We start from the raw sequence: 12123 nt of genomic DNA, 5'->3' as shown, positions 1-12123 counted from the left end.
TGAAATGTAGGCTATTAAAGTGCAATCAAAGTTTTGGACACCTGCAGGAGAAGATCAATAACGTGGGACATGTTTCTTTGCAAAATTCTATGGCTATAGGCTAGCAATTGAATTGATGATGAGTTCTCAGGTGCTGATACCAAGGAGAGTCTTTTATGACATTATTTTTAACTTCCACATCCTTTGTTTACATGTTGATCTGCATTACTTCCAGTTTTTGACTCTTTAATTATTCCTCTTTGAATGGTGGCATCTTTTATATCTACTATTGTCTAAAACAGTGATTCTCAAAATGTGAAACTTGTTAGAAATACAGATTCTTGGCCTTATTCTAGCATTACTGAATCAGAAACTTTGCATTTTATAAGCCACCTAACTAGTCCTAATCCATGTTAAAACTTCAGAATCTCTGCTCTAGACCAAGTATTAGCTAAGCATGCCTTCTCAACATGAATTTTTTTTTCTTTGTAGGTTTAAATAATCTGCTGTCTTGTTCTATGACTTGAACTCAGGAAACACTAAAATGTATAACTAGAGAAAAGTCATTTTTAGCACTGATAATATTTTTCTGTAGTGTGCTTGATGGAATATTTTCATGGGCACATTTTATAAAGAAAAAATTATATTTGAACTTTATAGTCATGACAAGGAAGACTATATAGAAGCTGAAGGATGAAATGTAGTCTATTAAATATGCTCTGAACCTTTCAAAACTCAATTTAGATTTGTAAGCTTAGGGCACAGATGGGATCTGGGGGAAGCTCTTTAACACATCATATTTGCTATCAAATTTTTGGTTATGACATCAATCTAAGAAAATTTCCTATGCTATTATGTCCATGTCTTACCGCTTAAACTAGTAATTAAAATAGAATTTTACCAATTATTTGAGATGCTTTCATGAACATCTTCTCTAACTTCCAAATTTTACCTGAAGTTTAATTCAAAGTGGGGTATACAGAAGAAACTTGAAAGGAAATTATATATTTGTGTGTGTGTGAATTCACAAACCTTGTAATGATGATTTTTAATTGGTTGATTGCTGATGCTTGAATCCAAATCTCCAGAATGTTATGCCAATGACTTGTATTTTATCAAGCCCTATTTCTCCAGTGTGCATCCCCAGGTGGTTGAGATGCACACTCATATCTGAGAACCAGTGAAAAGGGAGGTTCAGGGATATTTTTAGTTGGGGAAAACACAGATCAAGTCTCCCCTTAAACATTACAACTTTATACCTGTAACTTGGCATCTAGTAGTTGCTGTATACATGGTAGCTGATTGAATTAATAATCATGAATGAGCGCAGGTGGTTAGTTGCTACTGTGAAAGTTGTCAAAATCAAAATGGAGTCACTTGTGTTAAAAAAAAGAAAGGAAAAAACCATGACAAATAGAACAGAGGAAGGCCATAAAGAGAAGCGTTCACATTCATAAATACCTGGTAAAAACTATCACAAAGGGCTGAAAAACCCACAAGTTTGCACCAAGACCATCACAACCTTATGCAAAAAATGTTTCTGCAAAGACATCTGCCCAGCAACTGCCTGTCGCACTTTGGACTGGCGTTACCTTTGTTATTGATACTTGTAGCCAAGGATAATTATCTCAAAAGAGTTAGGTAATCATCCTCATTTTTCCTTTACAAACCTCTGTTTTCCTTTGCCTCCCGGAATACACACATAGTTTACTATGGCACATATACTGCCATTGCAATACTCTATTCCAGAATAAATATTATTTTATTTCTATTATATAGAAAGAACCCTTTTCTGCTTGGTAGTTTCTGTTTGCTTTCAGCACCTTTTTTATTCCGTAGAATGTATTATCCATACTTTAACTACTTTCTTATTTAATTGTCTTCACTCTAGACTGAACCTTATCTTTTTTTGGTTATATTTTGAGTGCCAAACCTAGTATTTGGCAAATAATATGTATATCATCAGTGTTTGTTGGGTTAAACAGTTCTAAATATTAAATAGGGTAGCTCTTAGAGTAAACCTGAAAGATAAGTGACATGAATCGTTAAGCTTCTTTGGTTTATTTGAATAAACATTGAAATGTTGGAAGAGGAGAGACAACAAGTTGAATCAACTATGATATATTGACTGAGACCATAGCTAGAAAAGCCACAGTGAAGTCCAAAGGCACAGGGCCGTGCCACAATACAGCATTAAGTCAGGAGTCCGGAACACAAAATTCATTGCCAGTGATTAGTTTACACATGCAATACAGTTGAGAAAGCCACACTTCCAAAGTGAAGGGAATAAGTAAGGGAAGGGGAGATATCTAGGTTTGGTGAGGCTAGTGTGTGCTAAAGATTTCGTGTGTGGTCAGAAACAGAATATTAAAAGATATAAAAAAGGGTCAGAACATGACAAATGGCAAGTTAGGCACTTCATTCACCCCAAATTAAACTTGACAGATGAATTCATTTTATATTCCAGCTCCAGTTGCTTTTTCACCTTTCTTAGCCAGGAAAAAAAGCAGGGCTTTATTCAGGCTGTTCTACTCATATGCCAAAAAGTCTAGAGTAGAAATGGACCATGGTGTGGAGAGCAGTTCCTGGTACTGTGGTTGAAATCAAGGATTGTTTAAAGACTAATGTTCTTGTTTCTGCCACTGTCCACACCCATTGTCTAAATTCTAAACCCTGTTGTTGTCTCCTTGAATAGGCTTGCAATGTCCTGATTTTTAATAGTCTTGTTTAATTCCCTATCTCATGCTCCACAAACTGCTTTCTTGATTTCAGACCTTTTATTATTGCATTTGCAGATCACTTGAATTTTTGGTTTCCTGTCCAAGCAACATAAGTTCCTATAAGTCCACTCTATTCTTTGAGGTCTTAGTGCATTTGCAGTGAATGCTGCCACCATATCCGATGCAATCATAGGTTGGTGCCTGTCACACGTATTCTACTTTCAAGTCTGTCTCGGTCTTATCTGGAGGCCTCAAGATCTAGCACTGGATTTGTAGGTTTTGCCACCCGTGTTCACATGGGCTCCACTGTATTCTCCTCATTTACATCACCGATGCTGCTTGGGGCCCTTTCTAAGGGAATATGGGGAAAATTAGACAGTACTTCTATTTCAAGTTTTTATTTAGAGATGAAATGCCAAAACTTTCCAGGAAAAATAGTTTTATTATCAATCCAGAGGTTCAGAGCCTAAGGAGATTTAAATCTTTCAAATTATATCAGAATTCGATTTTCAGAAAAGTTAGTGTATGTTAAAATTAAACAAAAAGTCTTTGGTTTAGATTCTGGACTCAAAACATTATAGGCAGATTTTTCACTAATTAAAGCTTTGGCAGGACACTCACAAGTTGTGAGGTATGTGAGAAATTATTCATTGCGTGGGAATGTCTCACATCTCACTTCTTGTAGGACAACCAGCATTCTTTGACAAACCAATCAATCTAAACTGTACATCTCCCCTTATTGTGGCATTTTAAAACCTGCCCACAAATCTCCTAAATGCCCCAAATGGGTCAAAACCACCTTTAATGAGAATCACTGGCATAGATTGTTTAATTTTCAATCACTGGGATTGGGGAGGAACCCACAGAAAATGTGGGTGCTTAAAACCTGAACAAAATCAGCAAGAAGGGTGACTGCTGGGAAGGCATCCACCAGTGTATGCCACAGGAATGGGCTAGATGATATTCTGTGAGGTCCCTTCTAGCTATAGAATTCTTACTATTTATGTCATAAGTACAATATAAGATCATTTGTGGATAAATAATCACAGGTAATGGATATTTATATTATACATATGTATTATAGTTCAAAATTTTAAAGACAGACTCATCAATTACTAAATATAATTGATAGATAAACTTCTCTTAAAAATAAAAAATGCAACAATAAAGATATTTAAAATCTAAGCTTCCAAAAAATAGTGTCACATGGTATTTTAGAATAATATGAATTCAAACAAAAATTTTGCTATGCTTAATTCAGAACAATAGCATTTGTGATATTAATGAGGACAAATGAAATCAAGACTGTTTAATTCAAATTTACCCAATTAAAATAATTAAAACTTTACATAACTTTGTATCTTAGTTCTTTCTGAGAAAAGGTTGTAGATACAATTTTTTATCTGTTCTCATGTGACTGGTATAATGGGTGACCAGTGATCATCTTTGTCTTATTTACTTGAATCCTGAAGGATCTAATATAACCTCTGAGACTAATGCATGTTCAGTAGATATAGATGTTTATTCTATAAATGAATGTCTCTATGAGATACTTTAGAAAAGATTATGTGAATCAAATCTAAGATTAGTCTATTATAAATAGTTTTAATGATGAAAAAAATTTTCTTTGCATTTTTTTCCCTAAGCTCTTTTACTCCAGGTAATCTTGCATGGACTGATACATATTTTTTTTTTCTATGTGAACTTCATGAACTAGATGATAGATGGCTAAGTGTTAGTAATCATTAAAAGAACAAGTTTCTGTACATCTCATTATCATTCTGCCTGTTCATTTGCCTCATGTTTTTGCTGTTCTTCTTTTTGACAGGGATTCGATAAACAAGTGGATGTGTCATATATTGCCAAACATTACAACATGAGCAAAAGCAAAGTTGACAACCAGTTCTACAGTGTGGAAGTGGGAGACTCAACCTTCACAGTTCTCAAGCGCTACCAGAATCTAAAGCCTATTGGCTCTGGGGCTCAGGGCATAGTTTGGTAAGCGGAATGGATTTGCTGTATTTTTAAAGGGAACATACCGTGTGCAACTACTAGACACAAACACACAAACAAACAAAATCCTCAAAATAAATAGCATAATTTGGGAGGGAAAAATAATCCTACTGAAGAAAAAAAAATAACATCATGAGCATTACGTTTATTACCCACTTGCTAACAATATATACAGCTTGGCTTGTGACATGTTTTTTTTGGTCACAGAAAAAAAGTTATTACACAAGAATCATAAAGAAATAACGAGAACCAGAGATTTCTAGCAGTTGCTAATGTATTTCTAGAGTTTTATTTGTTGCACAGCAAGAAATGAGGGGACATGTCTTAAGATAATAGCAAATAAAACTCCTTATATGCTAGAGAGGAATAAAAGCTGTTTCAAGTGTTTCTGTAACTTTTCAAATTCAGTGTTTGAAACTGAGTTACCTATTTAGAAAAAGTAGTATTTTAAAAATGTTTGCCTCATGTTTCCAAAATGGGAAGATTCTGGGCTTCTTAGTAACCGTTCTTTTATGACATTTTTGGGTAGCTAATTAAAATTATGACAAATCTAGATCTGATTTACCTAAGACTCTTGCAAAATTCATGATATCAGGTTAATTGATAAGCATTCCTTTTACACAGTTTTAATTTGTAATGTCACAAATGTATTTAATATAAGCTTATTAGTATAATAATTTTTAATCTTTCTGATGGCTCACACAGATAAGTAAAAATTCAGGACATGTACCCTGAATATGTATATTTATATATGTATATTTATTTATAAAGGATAATTATTTGTACAATATATTTATTTATTACAGCTACATTCATAATGTCCATTTAAAAACACAAACACTTTTAAGGGATGAGATGAATTTATAGCAAATCACCATAAACTTAGCCACTTTCTTGCTGATCTTACAGTTCTGTAGGTCAGAAGTCCTACAAGATTTCATTTTAGCCCAGTGGGGCTAAAATCGAGATGGTGGCAGGCTGGGTTCCTTTCTGGAGGTGCTGGAGGAGAATCTGTTTCCCTGATCATTTGAATTGTTGGCAGATTTCAATTCCTTGCAGTTGTGATTTAAAAAAAAGAAAAAGAGGTTTAAAATTTAAAATATTTTAAATGTTTTAAAGTTTGTGTTTAAATGGCTAAGTTTATGGTGATTTGCTATGCTAGCAATACTAATGCACATGGTATAGTAAAGATTCTAATATTAAGACAATTGCTGTAACTCTTCTAAATTTACCAGTGGCGGGAGAAAAGAGTAGTTTCTGGCTACCTTTCTTGATGGAAAATTGTAGAATATTAACATGAGAAAGTTTTCCTGGCTAAGATTCTCAGTCCAGATGCTCAAATATTCATTGGGATAATTTCATTTTCCTTTGAACAGACCTGCCATAGATTTGTGGCAGTGAAGCTGAGTACTGTCAGTGAAAGAAAACTGATAGACCTTTAATGACTCAAAAATAGATCCAAAGCAGCATTTTGCCCAGGAAGTTAACAGATTATCACAGAAAGATTTGAACATTTTCTAATAATTTTGTAGTATGTTTTATAGGATATTTTGGGCCTCTATTTCTCCTTTCTATAGGGTGGAAGTTATCTTTGGCTTAGGTATAGATACTGCAAAATTTTTTATATTGCCTTTGTCAACTATGAGCTCATCTGCCTCTCTTACGTCAAATGCATCCATTCCCAGACGTGTTTCTGAAATCCATAGACCTTTTCTATGTGCACAACTGTCAGAGTGCATAATATCTTGAATGTTCCATGCAATCCTGAGTATAGTGACTGGTTCAAACTGGAAACTGGGCATATCTGAGATCTCTGATGGACAGACAAACTGAAACATATCATTAATTTATTTTGCCTTATTTTCTTTGGAGCAGAAATACAACATGGAGGAAAAAATTACAAAACAGATATCATCATTTTTGTCCATGTGTCACCACATGTAATTTTGCATGTGTATGCAAGAGAAATTCTGCTTTTCAAGCATAAGTATTGCAATATGGATACCTATTATGTCACAGAATCTCCATCCTCCTAACTTGTTTGAAATGGAGTCTCATTTCTACTGTTCTGGTCACCTTAAACTTGTTATTGGGTTTTTACAATCTTTTTCCCCACTTTAGACTGTTTTATTTCTTACTTATCAGCATGGGGAAAAAGGTAATACTAAAATATCTTCAAAAGAAGTTATTACTATACTATATTTCATTTACCATTGATGATAGGTCAAAAATGTCAATGTTGAGCATGATTAAACAAAAGCTACTATGAAATATTGGGAAAAAATGAAAATTTTCCTTCTGCCTTTGAGGGAAAGAAAAGATTATCTGTTGAAGCAGAAACAATGAAATTATTCTGCTTCACTGTGTGAGCTGAGAAGTTCTCTACAGCCTCGTAGGTGGGGAATTGTAGAATAATCTGCAAGATGAGTTTTTAGCAACAGTGGTCAGGATCCAGAAGAGCAAATCATTCCGAACATTTTTCCAATCATCAGAAGAGGGTCTCATTAGTGTTTTTTCTGTTACCAACTCCGGAACAAAAACAAGCATGGGAAGAAATCAACAGTAGGGGTTTCATTGTTTTCACTCACATCTATCCTGCTGTTTCTTGCCAAGCCAAGGAACATTTTCTACTTTCTCATTTCTCTCTCTAAAGATGATTCAAATGGACAGCCAAAGTGGTGGCAAAAGTTAACAACTAAGTTTAGCAGAGACGACTTGCCAAGGCTGGTCTGCTCTTTAACTGAAAAGAGCTGATTGTATAGTTTTAAATGAAAGGAAGTGAAGCCATATTATTTCTGTCTTGGTGGTGTTACACACCATCAGCTTGTAAGTGGTCACAATTCAGTTTTGCAAGATGATGTTAGGCAGGATATTTACAGAAAACTGTAAGATTAATACAATTCTAAGATAAAATCATAGAATTGTAAAATATCTGTGCCCTGAAAATTAAGTATTTAAAAATAAGGTGATACATTTTATGTTAACCAACCTTTAAAAAAATTCCACTTGGAGCTAGAGGATGGCATTTAATTAAAGTTGAAATGATCATACTTATAAGATGCCCTGGAAATAATCCAATGGATTAATTTATCTTAAACAGAATATATATCCATGTCTATGTATACATACAGTAGTCCCCCCGTATTTGTGGTTTAGCTTTCGTGGTTTCAGTTACGCATGATCAACTAGGATACGAAAATATTAAATGAAAAATTCCAGAAATACTTTGTAAGTTTTAAATTGTACACCATTCTGAAATCTTGCCCTGTCTCACTCTATCTCATCCCATCCTTCTGGGGATGTGACTCATCCCTTTGTGTAGCATATCCAGGCTGTCTATGATACACCTGTTAGTCACTTAGTGGCAGTCTCAGTTATCAGAGCAACTGTTGCAATATTGCAGTGCTTGTGTTCAAATTATTCTTATTTTAATTAATAATGGCTCCAAAATACAAAAGCAGTGATGCTGGCAATTTGGATGCAGTAAAATCCTCCCTTTAAGTTAAAAAGTGAAAGTTCCCAACTTAATGAGGAAAGAACAAAAATCTTATGCTGAGATTGCTAATGTCTTCAGAAAGAATGAATCTTCTATTTATGAAATTTGAACACTATGTTATTGCAGTTGTTCTATTTATTATTCTTGTCAATCCCCTACCATGCTTAATTTATAAATTAAACTTTATCATAGGCATATATGTGTAGAAAAAACATAGTATATATAGAGTTCACTATTATCCAGTTTCAGACATCCACTGGGGGTCTTGGAATGTATCTGCCTCAGACAAGGGGGTACTACTGTAATGAAGACGTAATACCAATATACGATTATTATATATTATATATACATACATATTAATCCAGTGGGTTAGTTTATCTTAATTGGTTAGGTATCATATATGTTATTTTAAATATTATATATATGATATACTAGGATATATATCTTTTTGTTTTGCACAAAAATTTGAAAAATCATTTCTGGTTAATGTCCTTCAATAAGTGGTCTACAGTAACAAGACTATGCAGATAAACAATTTAAGATATAAATTGCCAGGCATGTTCAGCAGAACCTCAAGTGTTCACATATTCTTCTTTGAAAAAAAGTTCCCCCTTTTAAATGTGCTCATTTTCATTTAAAAAAAGACACTATTTACTCTGATGTGTTTAGCAGCTTTTTCCATTTTGATGATGAATTCGATTTACTCCATCTGAACTCTGATTTAATCACCCTTGAACTAATAACATCCATCCACAAAATGATTGGAAAAGGTTGGGAACATCTTCTCTAAGGGGTTGGTAAATATGCACCAGAACAAAAGTGATTGAAACTTGGCCATGTTAGGGTGCATGACAGAAAGGTATTTAATATATATTTCTTGCTGATAAAAATTACGAGAAAAATTGATGAAGTTCTCAGGATTCTGTTAAAATTTGCATATTTAAATATTATAGATTCAATTGTCAGTACTTTAAGATGCCTTATATTATCATCTTTAGTAATTATAGTTACAAATAAACTTATGCCCAAAAAATAATTTTTTCCCATTGTGGTTTATCAATGATAGCTTTTAACTTTCAGTCTTTCAGAATCTAGGTTTACTTAGCTGTAAAATGGAGACAATATTATCTCATAGGACTCAGGAGAGTACAAAACAAGCTAGATACATAAAATTGTTTTATAAATCTGAAATTGTCATGACTTTTAGTAGATTCAAGAAAGGTTGGCTTATGATACTTTTTCTTAACAATGGAAAATTGTAAAGGTCAGCACATGTAACCTAGGAAAATGCCTGATGGTAACAGTTGCTTTATCATCACACTGTGTATATTGTATACATATTACAGTTAAGAGCATGGGATTTAATAAAATAACTTTACTAATACTCCATCATGGAGCCTGGCAAAGAAGAATTTGAACTTTTTTTCCGCTATCTTTCATCCAGGGCTTCAGTTAACCAATATTATTTACAATATGTTAGTTGTAAACATTAGTTTTTAAATCTGCAACACAATTTCACAGGGCCAGCTAACCATCTTTAAGCACAGAATATGGATGGGAGCATCTTATGGTTATGAGGTTGGTGACATGAAGAGAGATGGGTGAGATCATCCAGAGGGTTTTCCAAAGCAATCACGCTTCCTCAATAATACAAAACAGGCTTGATCAGTGAACCCCAGATGATTTTATTTTGTTTCTGCAAACATTACTCAAGCTCTTGTGGCACATTTCTCTTAAGAGTTTCTAATGAGCCATTACACTAAATGACACAGATTTAATCACACATTTCCATTTAGCCCCTGACCAGTGGAAATGATTATCCTCTCATGTACATCTGTAATATCAGCATATTCTTCATCCCTGGCATTTTCCATTAATTTTAAAATTTTGGACCCTTAATCGCAACCTCCTTGAAATAAGGAACATTGAGCTTCAAATACTGTCTTTTATACATGTAGCACGTTTAAGGTGATGGCCCAGCAGAATAGGACAGAATTAGACACTGTATTCTTCCACATTTTGCTGTTCTCCTAGGCCTCTTTGCACAGTACAGGCCACACATATTTATTTACCATATTCCTCAATTGATCAATAAGACTGGTAAATGTCATTTTTTTTCCTTTACCAAGAAAATGTGGTATTTTGAAAAGCAATGTGTAGAAGTTTGATGGCAGTATATTTACAGAAAAAACAATTATACATATATGTAATATCCACATTTCTATGTGTCAACCGTAAATTATATATGTGTCCTTATGTATAAATATTTAATTGTTGATGTGATAACTAATGCCGAAGGGGTTGGTAATTCATAATCTTAAAAATTATATTTGGCTTTGGAATGTATTGTGGACATTTATTCTGAATTCTGTCATTCTTCAGTTAATTTGTAATTCACTTACATCCCTGTAGTAAAAACTGACAGCAAGAGTTTGTAGCCTGGAAGCACTTTACTTGGCAGATTTGAAAAATCATCATTTAAATTTCCGTAGATAATTATTCACTTACAGATGATTGAGTCTTTTCTGTAAATCATTTGTTGATATAAATGCTAATGTCCCTATTAGAAGAAATAATTAGTAAATACATTATTTATTTTTCAGTTTCAACTTCCATCCTAAAGATTAAATAGTTAAGTGATGCTGGTTCTTATTTTTTTTAGAACTTGTCTTTTAGGGCATCAGTGGATATTTTCATTGCCGAAGTAAAGTCAGTTTATAGTCCATATACTATTTTTTCAGATTAATCCTGATTGTTAGGATTAAAATGTATCCATGGTTATGTTAAAAAGTAACCTACAGCCCAAATATAAATATCTAACAAGTTAATCTAGCACCATCTAGTGCATCTCAGAAAAGCCAAAATTCCTCACAGAAAGGAGGCAGTTTGATCAGTTAAATTAAATTATGCTAAATAACAGATGGCAATGGCTGTCCCTCAGATTCTGGGAAGCACTCTCATTTACTGCTCTAAGAGACCTGTGCATTCCATCTGTAGATAAACTGGCTTTGTTTTTTTTTTTAAAAAAAGATAGTAGGTATGTGTTATAAATTTTGTAACTGAAAATACCAAGGCTTAGAGGAGCTTTTTATAAAGCTCAGAGGGAAGGTAGTTGGCCCTTCTCTCTACTAAGTCATGCTTCTGGCCTGTTACAGCATTACTTTCTGTTTATAGAGTCTGAGCTGTCTGGCTAATCATGGATTTCAATGTGGGGGCTGAGGACAAAGGAAGACATCTTTTAGTTTGGAAGATGGAGTGACAGCCCTGTCATTCCCTTTGTGTGCTCTCTGCCTCTCCTGTGATGGAATTTAAATTTATTTAAAATATTTGACCTTGTCAAGTAAATTTCACTTTACATGTCCAAAGTTATGAATCCAGCATTGAGCCATTGCATTTTAAGCTTCTGTGTATGACAGGAGAGTCTAAATTATCATCAGGGAAGGTACTCAGTCACTTCATTTGACATTTCTTTTATTTAAATACACGTACCTTAGCGTTCTTGTGCTATGCTCTTCTTCATTTCTATTCTTCTTTATTTTTTATCATTAAAAACATTTTTCACAGATTTTAATATGTCCATTCATAAAATCAAGATTTCACTCTCAATCCAGGGAGATGCAACCCCAAATATATTTTTAAAAGTTTTCCTTTGGGTTCACCAAGGACATCAGAATATGGATGGGAAGTGTGCGTCCTGCACAAGAGCACTGAGATGAGGGACTTGTACGGGCTGAACTCCAGCCTGGGCTCTACCCGTGGACCCTGATACATGGTCACCTCCGCCTTGAGGAGCTGCTTTTTCTCACACCCACACCAGATGGGCTAGCAGCAAATATTAAATAAATGAACTTTAGATTTGAAGTGACCATGACAGAAACTCAGTTTAACTAGCAAAAATATAAGTTGCAAAATAGT

General features: G+C 34.0%; 1 protein-coding gene across 17 annotated transcripts in view; it reads left to right on the top strand.

The window, feature by feature from the left end:
- Window positions 1–12123, top strand: part of MAPK10 (mitogen-activated protein kinase 10) — a 587630-nt gene that overhangs the window by 443088 nt on the left and 132419 nt on the right. For all 17 annotated transcript variants that reach the window (XR_008524135.1, XR_008524134.2, XM_054553380.1 and 14 more), the window contains 1 exon segment: window positions 4528–4697. Coding sequence is in view for 15 of the 17 variants with exons in the window: in XM_054553380.1 (XP_054409355.1) it covers window positions 4528–4697 (170 nt within the window). In the remaining 2 variants the exon portion in view is untranslated.

The sequence above is a fragment of the Pongo abelii genome, chromosome 3, assembly GCF_028885655.2.
Source record: "Pongo abelii isolate AG06213 chromosome 3, NHGRI_mPonAbe1-v2.0_pri, whole genome shotgun sequence".
NCBI lineage: Eukaryota > Metazoa > Chordata > Mammalia > Primates > Hominidae > Pongo > Pongo abelii.
This window is presented reverse-complemented; position numbering and strand designations above follow the sequence as displayed.